Raw genomic sequence first — 22,302 nt, 5'->3', positions numbered from 1 at the left:
CTATGTAGTGCAGCCACTTGCCTGATGGGCGAGCCTCCCGAAGGGGACATACCTCTTTGGCCGACTGGTTAAGGAGTGGCTCTCCCGTCTCGCTGGTCGCGGGTTCGATCCCTGGCGCCGGCAAAACCTTTCCTTGTCTGGATTAATTTCTCGTGTGCTTCGTTTCGTGATGGAGTATAGAAAAGAGTAAATTCTGGCGTTTCAGCTACACCTGGGGAACCGTCGAGGGAGTGTACCCGGGGCGGCTCCCCGTGTGTTCGTAGGTTAATAAAGCAGAACAGGTTAACTAAGGACCCGATCTATGCATTGTTCCTCCTTCCTACGACTTGAACTCTTTCTCGAGGGAACGAAAGTTGGTCATTATCTTCCGGGATCTTTCTTCTCTTTCTCCTGTTTTGTTGACCAGTTTGTTGCGGGCTTCCTCCTCAACCCCTTCCCTCCCCCCTTCCCCCGTCCGCTCCCTTGGACTATCTATGCATAAACCTGTATTGCGTAAAAGAATGAAAATTATGTGACGGAGGTAAAGTATTAGACAAGGCGGGCCACTGATCCCTTTGTGCGTGGTCGGTGAATTCGTGCAGGTTCTGAGGTACTTGGGGAGGGCGGGGGGGCAAGTCTTCGTACCCCCCCCCCTCTCCCCTCCCGCCCTGCATGCTGATGACACCTAAGTTATCTGACGGAGGTAAAAGCTAATACAAGGCGAGGCACTTTTTTCTATTGCTCGTGATCATTGAATTCGTGTATATTTTGATGTATCTGGCGCGGAGGGAAGAAGCATTCGTACCCTCCCCTACACCTTCCTTCCTTACATCCTGGCACCTAAGTTATCTGACGGAGGTTAACGCTAAGAGAGGGCGAGTCACTGTTTCCTTTTGCTCATGATCAGTGAATTCGTGTATATTTTGCTATGTCTGGCGCGAAGGGAAGAAGCATTCGTACCCTCCCCTACACCTTCCTTCCTTACATCCTGGCACCTAAGTTATCTGACGGAGGTTAACGCTAAGAGAAGGCGAGTCACTGTTTCCTTTGCGCGTGATCATTGAATTCGTGTATATTTTGCTATGTCTGGCGCGGAGGGAAGAGGCATTCGTACCCTCTCTTACACCTATCTTCCCTATATACAAGCTGGCACCGAAATTGAAATATGAAAACCTGCGGATACTGTTGTTTATGACCGCTGTTCCTCCTCCGCATAGCCTGTACCCCACGCACGCCCGTCACCTTCGTCATCCTCTTCGCTTTGCCGATTTCACAGCCGAGGGAGGAAAGTTAATTAATGTCTTACGTAATTCAGAGACGCCGTGTGTTCGGAGGTTCGCGGATCTGGTTTCGCGAGTGCAGGAGGGAAGGGGGAAAGGGGGGAGGGGAGGGAGGGGGTTCAAGAAGACGGGTCATTAAGTGGGGAGGTGAGGCGCAAGGGGGGATGGGGGCAAACAAGGGGGCGGTTTAGGAAAGGGGGAGAGGGCACAGTAAGACGGTCGGGAAGGATCGGGGGGTGGGGGGGCGCAGTAGAACGGGTCGGGAAAGGGAGAGGGGGCGCAAGGCCAGGGACGGGAAGGGGGCGCAAGGGGATGAGTCGGGAAAGGAGGTAGGGGGGAGCAAGAAGCGGGTCGGGAAGGGGGGAAGGAAGGGGCAGGAAAGGGGGAGAGGGGGGCGCAAGAGTCGGGAAGGGGGAGGGGGACTTAAGGGGGTGGGTCAGGAATGGGGGGAGGCAAGGGAACGGATAGGAGGGGAAGTCTAGCTATGGGGGCGGCATTCTTCTTTAAATCTAGCTCGTAAATTGAAGCTTCGCGGAGAAAGCAGGGGGGGAGGGGGGCAAGCAGGGGGGAGGGGGGCAAGCAGGGGGGAGGGGGGGCAAGCAGGTTGGTGGAGAAGCAAAAACTGACTTGTGTTCATACCCATCACGAGGACGGGAAAGACGGGCGGGAAGAAAGAAAGGAGGTGATGGGGTCTGGAGGAAGGGGGAAGGGAGGTGATGGGGGATGGAGGTAATGGGGAATGGATGGGAGAGGGAGGTGATGGGGTCTGGAGGAAGGAGGAAGGGAGGTAATGGGGAATGGATGGGAGAGGGAGGTAATGGGGTCTGGAGGAAGGAGGAAGGGAGGTAATGGGGAATGGATGGGAGAGGGAGGTGATGGGGTCTGGAGGAAGGGGGAAGGGAGGTGATGGGGTATGGATGGGAGAGGGAGGTGATGGGGTCTGGAGGAAGGGGGAAGGGAGGTGATGGGGTATGGATGGGAGAGGGAGGTGATGGGGTCTGGAGGAAGGGGGAAGGGAGGTGATGGGGTCTGGAGGAAGGGGGAAGGGAGGTGATGGGTATGGATGGGAGAGGGAGGTGATCTTTGCTACCCTTACCTCACCTTTTCCTCTCATTCCTCACTCTTTTCCTTTCCTTCCTTTACTTTTTCCTCCTATTTCCCCTCCTTTTCCTTACAGTCCTCCTCCTTTTCCTTTCCTTCTTTTACTCTTTCCTCCTATTTCCTCTCCTTTTCCTTTCCTTCCTTTACTTTTTCCTCCTATTTCCCCTCCTTTTCCTTACAGTCCTCCTCCTTTTCCTTTCCTTCCTTTACTTTTTCCTCCTATTTCCCCTCCTTTTCCTTACATTCCTCCTCCTTTTCCTTTCCTTCCTTTACTTTTTCCTCCTATTTCCCCTCCTTTTCCTTACAGTCCTCCTCCTTTTCCTTTCCTTCCTTCACCCTTTCCTCCAATTCTCTCTCTCTCTCTCTCTCTCTCTCTCTCTCTCTCTCTCTCTCTCTCTCTCTCATGTGGGTCACTTTTGTCGAGGGATTCCTGTCAACTCCGATGGCATCTCCGGTGGTTGTTTTTTTTTTCTCCCTTTTTTTCTCTTTCTCTCATTAGGGATGTTGGGGTTAAAATGACGTGGGTTGACTGCAGTGGAAACAAAAAATAGATGAAATGGAGGTGGTGGTGGTGGTGGTGGGTTTGGTGGTAGTGGTTTTGGTGGTGTTGGTGGTGAGTTTGGTGGTAGTGGTTTTGGTGGTGTTGGTGGTGAGTTTGGTGGTAGTGGTGTTGGTGGTGATTGTGGTAATAGTAGTAGTAGTAGTGTAAAGAGTGATAGTATAGTTGCAGTTATATTACAGTAGTGTAGTTCTAGTAATAGTAGTAGTAGTAGTAGTAGTAGTAGTAGTAGTAGTAGTAGTAGCGGTGGTATAAGTAGTGGTAGTGTAGGAGTTATCGATGTTTCACTGGGTTAATGTCATCTTCTATAACTACCTGTTCCGTTGCGTCAATTAGCGCATAGAACCGGTCCCTTTCCACTACCTTGGCCAATAAACACGCGAGGCGGCGCTTATCATCAAAACACTGCAACACAGCGACGCGAAACACACACTGCAACACACACCAGCGCGACACAAGTAAAGGTAAAGCTGCGCGTGGCCTCGGTGCTCATCTCCGTGACTCACCGCGATACAGGTGATACAGAGGTGAAGGACTATCAAACCTTAAGCGATCAAGAGAAAGAGAGAACAAGGGAAGGAGGAACCAAGGGTACGAGTGACCAAGAGAACGAAGGAACGAGGGAATTAAGGAGCAAGGAAACGAAGGAACAAGGGAATTAAGGAACGAGAGAACGAAAGAACGAGGGACCGAAAGAACGAAAGAACGAAGGAACGAAGAAACAATGGCGCAAAAGATATGAGGGAAAAAAGGAACGAGAGAGTCAGCGAGCAAGGAAGCAAGCGAGCGAGCAAGGACGGCCGAGGAAAAGATGTCTGTAAAAGTGACCGCTGAGTGACGGGACGCACATGCAAGGCGTCACATCATATCGGGTGAACACGGCATCACACGGCGCCGCCAACACCTGTATCATGTGTGTGTGTGTGTGTGTGTGTGTGTGTGTGTGTGTGTGTGTGTGTGTGTGTGTAATAGATTTTCTTAGATATCAAAAGTGACCCCCCCTTGTCTTTATATCTCTATCTATCTATCTATCTAACTAACTATCTATCTTACTTTCTTTCCCCAGCCGTTGTAGACTTTACGTTAGGGAGGTCACGTTTTTATGCCACTGCCAAGCACGTAAATAAAACACACTCATCGAAAGACTACCAAGTGTTCTCGATTCCACACCTACTAGCACGAATCTACACCCTACATCCACCCACTCCAGGTGACTAGTCTACCTACCCCCGGCGCTGTACCTGTACCCTCCCCCTTTTGGCTGTAATAGTGGGTCTGTACCTGCTTACACCTGTTCCCCGCGAGTAATGACCGGGTTATGGCTACAACACCTGTATTTGGCCCACCTGGAGTAAAGAACGGCGCATACCTGACCCACTTTACACCTGTGCTGCTTTGATTAGTAATGAGTCTATACCTTTTCGCTACCTACAGACCTTTCAGAGTTATAGAGAAACACAGAGATAGAAATAGGAAAAAAAATGGTCACACAAGCAAGTAGATAGATTCTACCCGGTGGATTGTCGAGGCCCAGAGTCGGCACAGTGTGAGGGGGGCAAGCCAGAAAAACCTACAGTGACGAATATTTAGACAGGCAAGGAGACAGACAAGTAGACCTCAGTAGAAACAATCGCCGCTTACCCTACCCAATATGTCGTACAGGAAGGCAATGAGAAGATGGACAGATTGCATGAGAGAAGACTTGACACCGAGGGGACTGGAGGAACGGGGCGTGGAGGATAGGAGTAAATAGACATAGGCGGCATAGCAGGAACAGCACCTCTTCTCCCGAGATTGACCTGTCTTTTGGCCTCTTATTCTGGTTACTGTAACTGGAGCATTGCCTAGCGGACTTCTTGTGGCTTTGTTTTTTAACTCTGACTAAATGTAACCAACTGTCGTGAGGGAATAAGTAAACCACCTCAAAAGCCCTTTTCTCTAGGCTGTACTCGGCAAGAAAACCCTAGGTGCGTACAGTACCTGCAGCCCGAGTGCACCGGCTTCATCGACGAAGAAACTAGATAAGTTAGTTTTGAAACCATATAACACGATTCACATTACATACGAATCACCTATCCCGAACGATACATATGAAACACTAAAACGAACAAGCACTAAAACCCCAACAAATACAGACAACTTAAACTATAGAATCACCACACCAACCAATCAACGAACTTTCAGACTAACAAGCGTACTAATCAACTGAAGGAAAAAGCAAATAAAAACACTTGATACATTCACAGACACATTCGCATTCCTTGTCACGGCCGCTGTTCTGAGTACCGTGCGTGGGCCGTCAGCTGCTGTCTGTCTGCCTGTCTGTCTGTCGCTACTTTACATGACCTTATAGCTATCATTACGCGAGAGAGAGAGAGAGAGAGAGAGAGAAACTAAGGAGTACATATTTTCTTCGTGTCATTTACAACAGATGATGAGTTCTTCGTCTGAATTACACGTTGAAAATAATTACGCAGTATTCTCTCTCTCTATCTATCTATCTATCTATCAAGGGAAGCCATTGCTGAATATTTAAATCCATAATGTATATAACTATGCTGAATATTATGGTGTACATTTTCTATTTACTCATCCTTAAACACTATCAATATTTCCTTATCTAAGTATATTCTTGTTCATTTATATCGCGAAATCAGTTGAGAAAGCGAGAACCAAAAAAAGAAAAAAAAAAAAAATCCCCGGTCAGCTGCCCCCCAAAAACCTGTTCATGACGCAAGATAACACACAGTAAGCGCTGAGTCACGCTAAAGTAAGAATGAGGGAAAATTTTGCTAAATCACCCGTAATTTTGTGGGTCAATTTACGAAGGTTGGCAGACAGGTGAGGACAGACTTATATATTCCTCTATTTTTTTTTTTTTTAGGCTTTTGCTTCCCTCCTCCTTTGTTTTGTTTATTTCTTTGTTTTGTTTGAAGAAATACTCTCTCTCTCTCTCTCTCTCTCTCTCTCTCTCTCTCTCTCTCTCTCTCTCTCTCTCTCTCTCTCTCTCTCTCTCTTCTTCTTCTTCTTCAAATTATTACCCTCATATTTTCTGCTTTATTGGGAAGAGCAACAAGTAGTCAGTATATTTCTTTCTTTCTTTTTTACTTTTCCTTGTCTGTTTTACTCTTTCCTTCTTCACTTTCTGGAATATTCGAAGAAGCAGAAAATCGCGAACATACTTTTATCTTTTATTTCTTTTACATTCGTTTATTCTTTCCTCTGCTTCCGCTTTTTTTTTTTTTCTCTCTCTCTTTCCTTCTTCTTTTCTGTATATCTTTTGTTTTCCTTTTCTCTGCCTTGACTCCATTATTCCACTGGGTCTTAGTCGTCGTTTTCTATATCTGCCTTTTCTTTTCTTCGCCTTAAGAGTAAAAATAAACCAGTTGATAAGTAAGACGAGTCGACAACCTGGGAACACCTCGAGGAGCCGTGCTCGGGTCAGGCAAAACAGGTTATGTTCATTTTTTTGGGCACATTTTTCGTACGGTTTTCATCCTTTTGTGGGTGAGAAGCAGCATACATTATATACTTTTCTGTTCTTTTATATACATTTTTTTTCTATTCTTTTTTCAGCTGTTAGTTTGCCACTTCGTGCTGTGTAAAATGCCTATAACTAAATCTGATCACGGTCTTTTTTTTATATTTATCTGCCTTTTTTTATATTGAACGGTGAGGTGAGAGCATTTTTTTATATATATCTGTGAGGTGAGAGCATTTTTTTATATATATCTGTGAGGTGAGAGCATTTTTTTATATAGATCTGTGAGGTGAGAGCATTTTTTTATATAGATCTGTGAGGTGAGAGCATTTTTTTATATAGATCTGTGAGGTGAGAGCATTTTTTTATATAGATCTGTGAGGTGAGAGCATTTTTTTATATAGATCTGTGAGGTGAGAGCATTTTTTTATATAGATCTGTGAGGTGAGAGCATTTTTTTATATAGATCTGTGAGGTGAGAGCATTTTTTTATATAGATCTGTGAGGTGAGAGCATTTTTTATAGAGAACTGTGAGGTGAGAGCATTTTTTTATATAGATCTGTGAGGTGAGAGCATTTTTTTATATAGATCTGTGAGGTGAGAGCATTTTTTTATAGAGATCTGTGAGGTGAGCATTTTTTAATATAAATCTGTGAGGTGAGAGCATTTTTTTATATAGGTCTGTGAGGTTAGAGCATTTTTTTATAGAGATCTGTGAGGTGAGCATTTTTTTTTTTATTTTGATCTGTGAGGTGAGAGCATTTTTTTCTCTTCTATTATTTTCCTGTTGAAATGTCTCCTGCGAAAAAGAAAAACTCCCTCATCATTCTTTTCCTCCTCATCATTCTCCTCCTTCTCTTTGTACTACTCTTTGCAAGTCTGTATATATTTTTTTCTTGTTTTCTTTATTTCTTTTCCATATTTTTCATCATTATCTTGTTCATATCGTTCTTCGTTGCTACTTGTTCTTCATTTCCCTTTTTCTGTCTCTCCCTACTCTCGTTTTTTTTTCTTTTCCATATTTTTCATCATTATCTTGTTCTTATTCGCATGTTTCTTCTTTTCTACTTGTTCTTCATTTCCCTCTTTCTTCCCCCACCTCTTTCAAAGCAGATGTATAAATGAATAAATACGTCAATATTACCAACAGACGGGGGAAAAAAATGAGCCGCTAAGCCCGAGGAGTCACGCCGCTCAAAACACTAGTCACGGCGGGCAAGGCACAGATCGTGGAGCGCCGTGACGAACCATCAACATAATAGTCTGTTCCTCCCAACCCCGGCTCGAGCCACCCACCCACCGGAAGCTGCCTGTCACACCCCAACCTGGCAATACTACCGTCTCTTACGTATGCTGCTGCCCTGGAAGAAATTACGAAAAAAGAAGAGAAAATAATAGAGGAAAAGAGAGATCAAGGACAAGAACAAGAAAAGATGAACAAGAACGAAAAAGAGGATGAAAAGGAGAAAATAAAAGTAAAGTTGGGAGCATGTGCTACCGCTCCCGTTGGCCCCTTGAGCCTGTGGTGGGAAAGAACCCTTAACCCAACACAGGTCGAGTGTTACATCCGGGTTACCACAGTTTACCTTCCCCAGGTTTCCCCAGGTACCTATTTACCGACCAGCCTGAAATGAAGGCTGGCTGTGCTGCACGCCGACTGCCCGAGCCCGCAGATTCATACTCAGGGACGCTAACCACCACACAGCGGAAGTGAGAGAAGAATATGATGAGAAGTATATGAAACAAATAGTGAAGAGGAAGACGGTTGGAAAAACTAAAATTGTGTTATTCTGGATCAATCATGGAGCAGAGTCTCACGGCTTTTTGTACATTCCGGGAAGAAGTGACCTACAAGTGGAAGACAGACAGAAAGACACAAGACAAGGGAACATTAGCCTCTGGGTGACACGACACACGAAAGGAAAGAAAAAAACAGTGAATTTCGCATGTCTGAAGATTGCTGTAAACCCCAGTGAATCATCGGTTCTTATTGCGAAGTGGACAGAATGGAACAGCTATTACCTCGACGATTTTCTGACAAACCGACGAATTGCGGCCACTTTTAACAATGCCAGGGTTAGTTTTTGACTCTTGCAGATTGACCGAAATTTTCTCATGGCGGCCGGAAAGAAAGGAAAGGTGTTACTGTTGAAGCCTATTTCCTTCCTCTTTCTTTTTGTACTGTTTCTTTAACACACACACACACACACACACACACACACACACACAGAGAGAGAGAGAGAGAGAGAGAGAGAGAGAGAGAGAGAGAGAGAGAGAGAGAGAGAGAGAGAGAGAGAGAGAGAGAGAGAGAGAGAGAGAGAGAGAGAGAGAGAGAGACTGCTAAAACATTCCTGTCACTCTCCAGACTTCATTAGTCGCTATACAGTGCTGGATTCCCTTCATTCCTAGTACACCATTCCACCCGATTTCGTCATCCCTTCTCTTCCCCTATCCCTTCCTTTCCCCTTCCCCTCCTTCCCTTCCCTCTTGCCCCTCTCCTTCCCTTCCCTCTTTCTCTCCTCCTATCCTTCCATCTTCCCCTCTCCTTCCCTTCCCTCTTCCCCTCATCCTCCCCTTCTCTCTTCCTTCTCTTCCTCTTCCCCTCCTCCTTTCCTTCCTTCTTCCCCTTCCTCCTTCCCTTCCCATCATTTCACTTCCCTTCCCATCCATCTTCCACTCCGTCCCTTCCCATATCTTCCCTAATCCCTTTAAGTGATCTCAATCCCACTTTTTTCCCCTATACGATCCTATCTCCTTATCACCTTATCGTTTTCAGCATCGTTTCCCTCGTACGATTCTTCCCCATGTTTGATTTTGATCCGACATTTTTTACTCGCTTATAATCCTCTCCCCTTGCCACCTTACTGCGTCTATAGCTCCCTCTAACCTACGCGGTCTTAATCTTCTTTTTTTTCTCATCTAATCCTCTTACCCGGCTACCTGATCGTACGTGTGCTGGCTACTATATAACCTGTTCACTCCATGGTAGACTATAGGTGAAAATATGCAGGTAGATTATGTAGGAATGGAACCTTAGATTGTGTTATTTATTGTGTATCTACGCGTTTTACACACCTATTTAAATTCTAACCCATTCCAGTGTCATTACCTATTACTTCCTCTTTCGTCAGTTCAGTTCTGTTATTAAGTCATTTCCGGAGTAGTAAGTATTGCGTATCATATATATTTTTCTTTCTTCAGTATACCACCACATGAGTTTATTTAGAAGCAGTCATCTCTATTTTACCTTTCACACGAGCGGAGATTTCCTTCCCAGTCGTGCTTTGAGGCAACATGAACCACCCCATTCCGATGCTGATTGTTCCTTCTTATCTCCTTCGCTCTCTCATGCCCTCCCCTAATGTCTCTTTCAACCTCGTGACCCGTTTTCTTCGGTGGCAGTATGTATGGGTACGCCGATGCAGGGGTCACTTTATCGAACATTCTCTCTCCGCTGCGCCGAGATAATGACGGGTTTCATACCGGTACTGCGGTGATAGGAATGAAAACCCGGCCATTAGAGAGAGAGAGAGAGAGAGAGAGAGAGAGAGAGAGAGAGAGAGAGAGAGAGAGAGAGATCACTAATGACTCTGACGTAACGTAATAAAAAAGATGTGATAATGATCAGGAGGAGAAGGGAGAGGAGATGATAAGAAGAGGAGGAGGAGGAGGAGGAGGAGGAGGAGGAGGAGGAAGAGGAGGAAAGGAGATTGTGAGACAGGTGAACAGGAAAAAAAAAAGTCCTGGTCGGAGATTGATAAACACGTGAAGAAAAGAAGATGAAAAAGAAAAAAAGAAAAGGGTCTACGGTAGAAGGACACGGTTGCAGTTGTAAAAGAAAAGAAAATCGATCGTGACGCTGTAAAAAGTGATAGAAAACAATGGCTGCCTCTACGGAAAGAAGCAATTACGTCGTGGTTGACCGAAGGCTGTGAGACCGATTGACGCTGAACTGCCCTGAATGGGAAGCGAGACAAAGAGAGTAAATCCGCTGCAGTAAAAGACAATTAGAGTTCAAAAGATCGAGGAACATAAAACAAATTACTTGGGGTCACGTACAACAAAAGGTGGTTAATAAAATGGAAAGCCAGACACAATAAAGAATGGAACAGAGGAAAGAACAAAACCAGGTAACAACAATCACTTCCTGAAGCCTCTGAAGAAAGAAAAAAAACAATTACAGTTCAAAAAAGTGGAGGAGCAAAAAAACTAATTATTTGGGAACGAAAAAAAAGGTTCTAAATAAAATGCAATCCCATAAAGAGAGAGAGAGAGAGAGAGAGAGAGAGAGAGAGAGAGAGAGAGAGAGAGAGAGAGAGAGAGAGAGAGAGAGAGAGAGAGAGAGAGAGAGAGAGAGAGAGAGAGAGAGAGAGAGAGAGAGGTATCATGCATTGCTCACAGGCATTTGAGAGGAAGAAACGAAGATTTAATTAAAAATGGAACCCGTTTGTGTCTCGTATCCCAAGGAGCTTTACGACGTTGGTTCCCACTCCGAGAAACCTGTACGTGGCCCGCGACAACTTGGCCGATAAAACAGGAACGTAAACTCTTATGAAGGAGTTCTCTTATTACCCGAAGAACATCAAAAACTCGATCACCCCCATACACACACACACACACACACACACACACACACACAACATTACCTCATTACCATCATTCCATTACCTCCCTCGATATTCTGAACTTTGATTGTTTTTTTCTTCAGCTTATTGTTACAACAGAGGAAGGGAATGTATATAGCAAGTCAACAGTATAAATGAGTGTTACCAAGACAGCAACAGAAACAGCAACAGAACAGCAAGAGAAACTTCGACTGCAGCAAACGTTTCCAAACACTTGATAACAGCGACAGAACCCGGAAGAGATGCAAGTGTTACCTCATACCACCCCTTGTTTTATCAATTCATATCCATTTACTGACTCTCCATGAAGTCGGGTGGCTCAGGGTGTGGTACTTAAACTCGCACCTAGAGGGCTGTGAGTTCGAAACCGACGGCAACTTATCGGTGAGGGAGATAGCATTCCCTTGTACCTGTAACTCTGGTCGCAGCTACCTACCTCGGGGGGATTCTTTAATCTTTTTTTACCGACTCTCTTCAACCTCTTAAGTAGACCGCTGGAGTACTTCCCTTATTATCTTTACGCTCTTCTCATGCTAACTCTCTACCTGCATGGCTCCTCCCCTCTCGCGGCCGAGCTGCAGAAGACTTTCCAATCAAGCTCGCTAATCGGGTAATGTTTAGATATGGAAGGCGAAGGGCGTGTGATGGAAGGCGTGGCGTACTGACAGGATGCAAATAGTTCAAGGAAAAAGTGAAAATAAACGGGTTCAGTTCGCGTTTCAGTTGGTGTCCCTCAAGGATCAGTTTTGGGTCCAATATTGTTTATCCTTTACTTCAACGGACTTTGTCGTGGTATAAGTATAGTTACATTAATAAGTTTCCCGACGTATAAAAAAGGACGACTACTTAGATCGAACTATGACGCTAATATTGTAGGGAGTATCGAATTGTACCATACACGAGAGGCAAGGATTAGGATAACACAGCAACAACAACAACAACAAGAAAAAACGTAGCCATGAATTAACCAAACAAACTGGACGAGGCAAGAAAGAACATGTTGACACTGGACCACTAAACAGGCTTGGGTTAGGGAGACCGCCACTTGTCTTACCGCTCTCCAGAAAACAATGGAGTGATATAAAACGAAGAGACAAGCCGAGCGTCACACAAACAACGGTAAAGGAGGAGGAGGCAAGGCGGCACAGCGGAACGATGCCGCGCCGAGATGACGACCAACGAAAAAAACTGTTGGGTCGAGCATATTTGAGGAATAACGTAATAGTGCTATGTAATGTGAGATGATGAGGATGATGAGGATGAGAATGATAACAATGATGATGAGGAGAAGGAGGAGAATAACAATAAAAATAACAATAACAATAATAATAATAATAATAATAATAATAATAATAATAATAATAATAATAATATCTATCCACCTCCACCATCACTTAGACTAATATATAAAGAAACGAAATGCAATGACTTAATCAACCACATAATTAATCAATATATAATAATTTAATCTAATCATAATTAATTTATTACAGAGAGAGAGAGAGAGAGAGAGAGAGAGAGAGAGAGAGAGAGAGAGAGAGAGAGAGAGAGAGAGAGAGAGAGAGAGAGAGAGAGAGAGAGAGAGAGAGAGAGAGAGAGAAAATGAGAATGTTATGAAATGTAGAGCGACGATAAAAAAAAAGAATATTAAAAGGAAAAAACAATCTTGAATAAAAAAAAAGGAACCCGCTGAACGAACAGATAGACATACAAACAGACAGACAGACAGACAGAAAGACAAACACACATACATCAAACCCTTCACCATCCATCATAATGAAGAAATTGTGTTAGGAATGCTGGACACACACACACACACACACACACACACACACACACACACACACACACACACACACACACACACACACACACACGGCCTCATTAGTATCTCGTAAGCCAGGTGAAACGGTTTTTTTAGGTAATTAACGTTCCTCTAGTTTTAACGAGTGCAACCTCCCTCCTCCCCTCTCCCCTCTCCTCCCCTCTTTTCAGCCCCTCCTCTGCCCTGCCCTCCCCTGCTCTCATTTCTTCCCCTCTCCTCCCTCCCCTCCTCTCATCCCTTTTCCTCCCCTTTCCTCCCCTCCTCTCAATCCTTTTCCTCCCCTCCCCTCCTCTCATCAATTTTCCTCCCCTCCCTCCCCTCCTCTCATCCCTTTTCCTCCCCTCCCCTCCCCTCTTTCCTCTTCCCTTCCCTTCCATTCCCTTCTCTCATCCCCTCCTCTCCCCTCCCTCCAATTCCATTCCCCCTATTACCTAAACTCCCATACTAGTCAGGAATTCATATAGAGTAATTAGCATTAACCTTTGCATTCCACTTTTAAGTATATACGGTACAGCTATTTATGTTACCTTGGAAAACTGTTTATCTGTTATACAAAGCATTTCTAAGCCATATATTAAATTGAATCGCACACAGTTATTAGAACCTCGAATATTAATAAGAACTCATATATTAACTAGAACTTCCCGCACCAATTGGAACTTCTCATTGTTTAGAACCTGATGTGTTGATTAGAACCTCGTATATTGATTAGAACCTCGAACATTGATTAGAACTTATATATTAATTCAAACTTCGCACAACAATTGGAACCTCGCATTGATTAGAACCTTATATATTAATTCGAACCTGATAGATTGATTACAACCTCATATGTTGATTAGAACCTCATACTGGAACCTCATACATCTGCGAGTGTGCACGACTTAGTTAGTTTTGAAATAGCAAAATTCTGGCTTACGAATAATTTATCAAAGTTAATTCCTCACCCTAATTCCCTCTTTTCTCTAACCCGAGACAATGGAAAGTAACAATCATACAATCATCAATACGTTACACTTATATCGCTGTAACATTTAAGAGCACTAGGTCTGGATAGCGTACGATATGAATTTTCCGCTTCTAAAATAAAATGCCGGAGACTTCCACGGAAATTTCCCTCTCGGCTATTTCTAAGCATGGGGAATTCTGTACTAATAGCATGGAGTACGATAACAAACTCGAGTGATGTCTTTCGTGTTGTCGATTAACATTTATTAATATCTACCGCCACTTAATAACCGCATCACGCCCTCACATCACGCCGAGGTCTATTCATGAGCAATTACTGAACATGATGACCACAGTCTTGCTACATTAACAAAAGACCGTAACAACCCCAAGCCCTACACTATTATTCCCTATGCATTCTTACCTTTGGTCATGTTTCATTTGGTTTGCATGTTTTCTTATGTATTGTGTGTTTTTATTGTATGTTTTTGTATTGTACGTCTGTTTCCTTTATTTACTGTTTCCGTGTCTTCATTTCCACGTGCCTAACACTACAATAACATCGCCATCAACTACATTACCACTCCTCCCTACACTACTTACTAGGTCCTGATAACACACGCTAGTCTCCTCTTATACCTATCAAATCTCCTTTCCTTCCCACCTGTGACACTATAACAACCAATTTTACACCATCTAATTCTTTACACTCGTCTCATCAACGTCGTATATCAGTTGTTTCCTCCCCCATTAAGGCGTGTGACACCTCCCGCCGCTTTTTACCTCCCCGTTTTTGTTTCCTCTTCGGCGGCACGTGACTTAGCACAGGCATTAGCGTCCACGGCGGGTAGTGATTCTTACGTAAGCTTCTGGTTCAGAGAGAGAGAGGGAGAGGGAGAGGGAGAGAGAGCAGGTTGTATTATGCGAGCCCTGACAAAACGGACATAAAGAGTAACAGAATGGCACACCAGAAATTGTAAAAAGTCTAAGAGGCTGACAGAGAACCGGGCGGAGAGATGGATTCTTTTGAGAGAGAGAGAGAGAGAGAGAGAGAGAGAGAGAGAGAGAGAGAGAGAGAGAGAGAGAGAGAGAGAGAGAGAGAGAGAGAGAGAGAGAGAGAGAGAGAGAGAGAGAGAATGATAATGATTATGCAGACGATGATATACTCAAAACCGAAACTAAACTACAATCCATAATCCTATCACTACATATTATCAGGGAGTTTAACAATAATAATAATAATAATAATAATAATAATAATAATAATAATAATAATCATACACGTAGTACAATTCAAACTAACTGCGCAGATAGGCCCCGCCCCCTTCCCTATCAAGCGCCTATCATTGGCCAATCCATAATCAGGCCACGCCCCCGCCCCAACTCTGGCTGCACGCGATTGGTGGATTCAGGGCAAGGGTAAAATCTACCCACCAATTAGAGAGAGAAAAAAAAAAGCAGAACACGGTGAGTAATAGGAGGAAAAATCGAAAAAAACAAAAAAAAAACAGACCACAGCACAGTTATTTCACACACACACACACACACACACACACACACACACACACACACACACACACACACACACACACACACACCATTTCCATCGTCTTCACCCCTTCACATTTTTCTACGGCAACCCTTATCCTCCCTTGTGACTCTAAGAACATTTCCTTGCATTAGAAGCAGGTAGAGAAGGAGACTATCTTACCACGGCTGCATTTCTTATTTTAGGTCAAGAAGTTTTAAGAAAGTGTGCGTGTGTGTGTGTGTGTGTGTGTGTGGGTGTGGGTGGGTGTACCTGGGTCAGATTCTTATACTGCACGATTTTCAAGCTTCCACATCGTAGGAATACTTTAATTAATTTTCACTTTGTTGAAGAGGAGGAGGAGGAGGAGGAGATGAGGAAAATAATAAGAAAAGGAAAAGAAAAGATAAAGAAAAGAAAAGAAAAAGAAAGAAAAATGGAAGAAGGAAGAAATAATGAAAGAAAAATGAATAAAAAGAAAAAACAAAAAGAAATGAGAAAGAAAAAGTACAGCAAAGCAAAATACAAAAGAACACGAACACAAATATAAACAGTAAAAAATAATGATGATGTCGATGATGATGATGAGAATGATGATGACGAATATAATGATGATGGTGGTGGTGCTTCGAGGTTCTGCTAGGTTACCCTCGCAGACTCTTGCATAAGCGGGCCGCCCCTTGAAGCCGGTCTCTTGATGGGCGGATGCCAAAGACCGGCTACAGCAGAAGAGGTTGGTTGTCGAGTCCACTCCGCCAACAAGTGTCTCTGGCCTGTCGCTGATGAGAATGATGATGATGGTGATGATGATGATGATGACAACAGAAGCATATAACTGTTACTTCCTTGTCATTATGCAACGCACAACCTAGCTGGACTGCAACTCGCGCGCCTCGTCTCATTACCACTTCGGGGCTAACACATCACACCCCAATCTGATTTTTATGGGTAGTTTTATGAGTCTAGTAATAGTTTGACGAGGCTTCTGCACCATGAACGTCTTTTTCTTCACAGTAAAGTAAGCAGCTCAAGGGCACAAAAAAATAATAATGAGAAAAAAAAAACCCGCTAATCACTGCCCCTATAAAGAAGAGTTTAGAAGAGTGGCCAAAAGAGAGGTCAATTTCGGGAGGAGAGGGATCTCGATGCTCCCCTATTGAGGGAGTTCAAGTCGTAGGCGGGAGGAAATACACACGAAGGAAGGCTGTTCCAGAGTTTACCAGTGTAAGGGATGAAAGAATGAAGATGCTGGTTAACTCTTGCATAAGGGATGAGCTAGGGTAGAAAGTCGAGTGCAGCGGGGCCGCGGGAGGGGGAAAGGCATGCATGGTGCAGTTAGCAAGTTCAGAAGAGTAGTCAGCATGAATATATTAATAGAAGACTGAAAGAGAGGCAACATGGCGGTGGACTTTAAGAGGTAGAAAACTATCAGTAAAAGGAGGGGAGTTGAACGTGAAAAGAGTACTCACGAGAACCCGACAAATCTCCTTTTATGACCCTTGGAAATATTTATTGTGAAACCTGAACGTGTTTACAAATTCTGGCCTGACCCACACCTCCCAACGACACACCCTAACCCACGCCTACACAGAGGGGCTTAATGCATTATAAAACTGCATTATACAACCTGTTCAATTCCCTGTCGTTCCCTACCCTCCCTTGCCCTTCGCCTAATGGACTATAAAACTATAAGACCGCCACTAACCCTTCACCCTACAATGCGCCCTCACACCATCTCGCCGAAGTTTTGCTGTCATGGTGTTTTCCTGAATTTATTAGCCATGCAAGCGTCCGAGATGATTTGAGTAGTACCTCCCAAACGACAAGCAAATGAAAATAAATAGATATGTAAAGGAGATAAATAAATTAGTGATTTATTAATAGTAAGAATCACATAGAGGTAAGGAATTCATGTTAGGGTTTTGTTAGGATTTCTTTAACAAAGCACGTATCGGTAATTTGCAGATAGACAAGAAGAAAAAGAACAACAAGAACAAAAGGAAAAAACAAAAACAAAGAGGGAGAATAACAAAAAAAAAACAGGAACAGGAACAAGAAGAACAACGAAGACAATGAGATGCAAAAAGAAGAACAAGAAAACAAGAACGAGAAGAACAAAAAAAAGAAGAAAAGAAAGAAAGACCAAAGTAAGGAGAAGAAATTTTTACACATTTCCTCACTTAAAATCGAACAGGAACTGGTCACAAAATAAATGCCTCAAATGTGTGTGTGTGTGTGTGTGTGTGTGTGTGTGTGTGTGTGCTAACTTTCCTTTTTTTTTCTCTCACCCTTTCCGCTCGTTAACCATTTTTTTTATTCCCTGCAAAATGGCCGTTTGTTTATAGCGCTGCGAGAAAGGCACACGATCGGCCCGGCTACGAAGGACCTCAAGTATTCCTGTTATCTCAAATGGCGCTGAAAATGGTCTCCTCTCTCTCTCTCTCTCTCTCTCTCTCTCTCTCTCTCTCTCTCTCTCCCTCACACATATAACAAGAGCTTATGTAACACTTTCTTTTTTGGAGGGTGGGGGGTAGAAGGGGTTTTAGGGGAGGTTGTATAGGGTCATTAACAGCACCGGTTTGGGGGTCGGGCAACCTCGTTCGGCGGAGAAGAGGGGAGGAGGAGGAGGAGGAGGAGGAGGTGTGAAAATGTCAAAAAGATAGTGCGAAGTCATTTGTTTCTGTCTGTTTGCCCCTCTCTCTCTCTCTCTCTCTCTCTCTCTCTCTCTCTGATTAGGTGCAAGGGGAATAAGAAAAAAGAAAGGTGCATTGGAAAGCCAGTATTTCGAAAACCCGTTACAACAGACAGTACTGGCTAGCAGTTGACAGCGGAGGGCCTTACCCCTGGTTTATCAACTTTTTTTTACAGTATCGGTGTTGCCTGCCGCGGCACCGAGTGTGTAAAGCACTAATTTAAAGACAAAACGTCGGAATAACCCCACTCTTAAAAGTAATACCCACCTAACAGAGTGGAAATATACGAGAAATGCAAGAAAGACAACCATAGCTAAATATTCAGCATACGAAACATCTCACGTTGCCTTTAGCCAGTATACGGAGCTGTTCACGAGGTAGATACGGGCCCGCGTACATTCGGCACTCACTGATCATATATAGACTAACATAAATAGGGCCGTATTTCTAAACATATCGGCGCCCAAGTATACATATTTGACAAGGCTTTCGTAGGAGTTTGGGGCATTTCCAAGAGAAGTTTTATGACCCTGGTGATAGTTTGACCCTTCTTCTGTACCTAGAACCTTAAAAAAACACTCATTAGAACCCGATTGATCCCCTGTTTGACCTTTAGAAATAGCTGATGTGAGAAGCGAGTGTCTTATAATACGGTCCATAGACGCAAACCTTACAATCGGAATCAAATCAAGGACGGACGTTTGATAGAAAATGAGGATACAAATACTAATTCTAGAAGCGCTGCTGGACTAAAGACGTAGATTGTTCTTATCCACTTTTTTATAACAAAGGAGACAGCTCAAGGGCACAAAAAAGAAATAATAATGAAAAAAAGCCCGCTACTCGCTGCTCCTGTAAAGAATCCAAAGAGGTGGCCGAAAGAGCAGTCAATTTCGGGAGGAGAGGTGTCCCGATACCCTCCTCCTGTTACTGTTATTAACATGTTTTATTTTTCTACACGATTGTCAGTAAGATCGCGATGTGTGTTCTTTATCCAACCACATTTTTTTTCATTTTCTTCAGTTTACGTAGACTTGGAGAGAGAGGAAAAAATCGAAAGAAAGAGAGAAAGAATGAAAGAAAGATCGAGTGAACGAAAGAAAGAAAGAGAAAAATATATCAAAATTGCACCCCCCCCCCCTTCCCCTGCATCCCCTAAGCCCTTCCCTCCCTCCTGTCAATCGTCTGCTATTTGTGAACTCGTGCCACGCGACCTAACAGAGAGAGAGAGAGAGAGAGAAAATAATGGATGGCGAAAGGAAGAAAGGGAGGAAAGGAGGAAGAAATAGAGTAAATGAATTGAGAGAGAGAGAGAGAGAGAGAGAGAGAGAGAGAGAGAGAGAGAGAGAGAGAGAGAGAGAGAGAGAGAGAGAGAGAGAGATGGCGAAAGGAAGAAAGGAGGAACAGGATGGAGTAAATGAATTGAGAGAGAGAGAGAGAGAGAGAGAGAGAGAGAGAGAGAGAGAGAGAGAGAGAGAGAGAGAGAGAGAGAGAGATGCAAAATAATGGATGGCGAAAGGAAGAAAGGGAGGAAAGGAGGAAGAAATAGAGTAAATGAATTGAGAGAGAGAGAGAGAGAGAGAGAGAGAGAGAGAGAGAGAGAGAGAGAGAGAGAGAGAGAGAGATGCAAAATAATGGATGGCGAAAGGAGGAAAGGAGGAAGAAATAGAGTAAATGAATTGAGAGAGAGAGAGAGAGAGAGAGAGAGAGAGAGAGAGGTGGGGGAGGGGACTGCTGAGGTTAAGATCAAGGTCTCGGCCGGAGGAGGAAGAGAGGACAGCAAACGTTTCTTATCAATGTATAGAATCTTTTCTTAGCGGGTGGGCGATCCAGACGAATGCGATAATAATGGTTTTGTGTGAAGAAAGTATAGAATTACGTGTGAAATTTAAGTGTACACATTTACTTAATAACGTGGCACAAAAGAGATCTGCACACGATAGGAGTTTGCAAGAAGTTGGGTTACCTGATATCGTAAATGTGTCAGAATGCAAGGTGACTGAGGGGTAGTAGGCTATAGGTGAGAGGGTTTGACATCTAGGCTATGTTAATTTGAGTTTCTTAGAACTAAATGGCATGAAAATACAAGGTTAGGTTTGCAGGTCGGTGAGCAAGTGTAGATGGGAAGGTTAAAGTAGGCTATAGGTGAGAGGGTTTGACGTCTAGGCTACGTTAATTTGAGTTGCGTGAAAATACAAGGTTAGGTGTGTAGGTAGGTGAGCAAGGATAGATGGGAAGGTTAAAGTAGGCTATAGGTGAGAGGGTTTGACGTCTAGGTTACGTTAATTTGAGTTGCGTGAAAATACAAGGTTAGGTGTGTAGGTAGGTGAGCAAGTGTAGATGGGAAGGTTAAAGTAAGCTATAGGTGAGAGGGTTTGACGTCTAGGCTACGTTAATTTGAGTTGCGTGAAAATACAAGGTTAGGTGTGTAGGTAGGTGAGCAAGTATAGATGGGAAGGTTACTGTCAAACGTTATCACACTCACCAGTTTTTCGAGTCTGAAGATGTCCCTCTTGTCGTCTGGGGTCTCCAGGATGTTGGTGGTGAGGGCGAGGATGCTATAGAACACTACGGCGCCCAGGACCATGTGTTTGTGTGTTATCCTCCCTCCCATGGCTGCAGGAGGCGCTGACGAAGCAACACTTGCAACACCGTAACGTCAGGAGCAACAAACAGGTCAGTGCTTTGAGTAACGGGTCACGATCTTTCTTTAGGCCTCTCGGTAATCTAAATGCATCTCATGGAACTGGAAACGCAGCGATAGAAGCAACAGTCACATTTTCTCTCAGCCTTTTGTAGATGGGTAGTGGAGGTATGAGCTAGAAGTAGAGATCACTGTTTTTGGTGTTGTTCTTGTTACCACTTCACCTGTTGGCTATGTCGGGTTATCTTGCGTTCCGGGATTGTTACTTAAGAGACCGTGTCGGGAGTCGTCAACACAGATGCCGGGGAGGCCGCCGTTGATCGTCTACAGCACAGCATGGCACATACACACACACACACACACACAGACCCACACACCGGGCAGGCAGCAAGGCGAGCAAGGGTTCTGGGCAAAGCGATCACGTCCTCTCCGCAGGTGTCTTTCATAGACTAGATACGGCAGGAGTTATGATCCAGTTTGTCTAATGAATCACAGCAGAGCCATTGTCGCGTGCCTCCAGCCTCCCGTCACTCGCACTCTCCCACCTGCCTGCTGACAGGTAACTGAGAGTGGCTGGGGGAGTGGCCGCGGGTGGAGGCGGTGGGGGATGTGGTCTTGTGTTGCCGCCTTGCCGGTTGGTCACCCTGCCGACTTGCCCGAAGAGGTTCCATGTCGCCGCGACTCAACCTAATTTTTATCTATTTATAGCCAAGCTGCGTTTGAAGAGATGCTTTCACTCGTTAAATGTTCCCTGTTTCCCCTTTTTCTCCAACTTTGTCTCACACTATTTGGGTTATTATGTCGAGTGATTTTGCGATATTTCTCGTTGCCTGTTATGTGGGTGATACTGTCTTCGGTGTTGCCATATTCTCTCTTGTTGGCATTTTTTATTAAAGGAAAGATAATATTACGCATTTCCCTGGTTACGTCATGTCATTCGCGTGTATGTGAGATATTATCCCTCCTCGGCAACGTACGTACATACAGACAAACCAGCGCAGCGTCTTCGCCCACGAGTCCTTCAGGAGACCCACACAGCGGCCAGACCAGTTCCGTCATCCAGGAAGAGTTGATGCTTCCTAACCTCATTTATTAACTGTACTGCCACTGCCCCTTACCTCCTGCTGCCCGTGCTCCTATCTGACACAGTAATCTATTCACTACATTACACAAGGAGGCGCTGCCCACCTTGTTACTCGCACCGAAGTACTGTGAAAATTCAGCGATTCACTTTAATCTCCCGTGAATCTTCTTACCTCAGTGAGCGCCGCATCTGGCCATCGGTTGGGTCCATATACCTACCTATGCCCCCGAGGCCGAGAAAGCCCCTGTACTCCTTCCCTCGCCTACCGCATAGTGCTGGTGGAGTGTGCGGTGTTGGCTGTACCAGGCCAAAAGGCGGGGCAGGAGGCAGCGTGTAGGGTAGTTGCTTGCATACCAAAGAGCTGCTGGCATCGTAAAGGGTCAACAAAATGACTTTGCACCTGTTCCTCGACCGCCTGCCCGCCAGCCGCCCGCTCTGCTCTCCTTTATTGAATTAATTCTTGTTCTTGTTTTAACATTCGACTTCCTCTTTTCCCCTCGCATTCAATTTACTCTCTCTCTATTGAAATATCTATCTATCAATCTGTGTATGTG

At 44.4% G+C, this 22,302-nt stretch overlaps 1 protein-coding gene across 1 annotated transcript in view; it reads right to left on the bottom strand.

Moving 5' to 3' along the window:
* LOC126985003 (carbohydrate sulfotransferase 13-like) overlaps window positions 1-21,433 on the bottom strand; it is a 58,994-nt gene extending 37,561 nt beyond the window's left edge. Inside the window, exon 1 of the mRNA XM_050839228.1 lies at window positions 20,506-21,433. Within this exon, the coding sequence (XP_050695185.1) occupies window positions 20,506-20,634 (129 nt within the window). The 5' untranslated portion in view covers window positions 20,635-21,433. The remainder of the gene's footprint in view (window positions 1-20,505) is intronic.
* Between the last annotated feature and the right edge of the window lie 869 nt (window positions 21,434-22,302).

Source organism: Eriocheir sinensis, chromosome 58 (genome assembly GCF_024679095.1).
Source record: "Eriocheir sinensis breed Jianghai 21 chromosome 58, ASM2467909v1, whole genome shotgun sequence".
Lineage (NCBI taxonomy): Eukaryota > Metazoa > Arthropoda > Malacostraca > Decapoda > Varunidae > Eriocheir > Eriocheir sinensis.
Note: the sequence above shows the minus strand (reverse complement) of the source record. Positions and strands in the feature narration are given on the sequence as shown.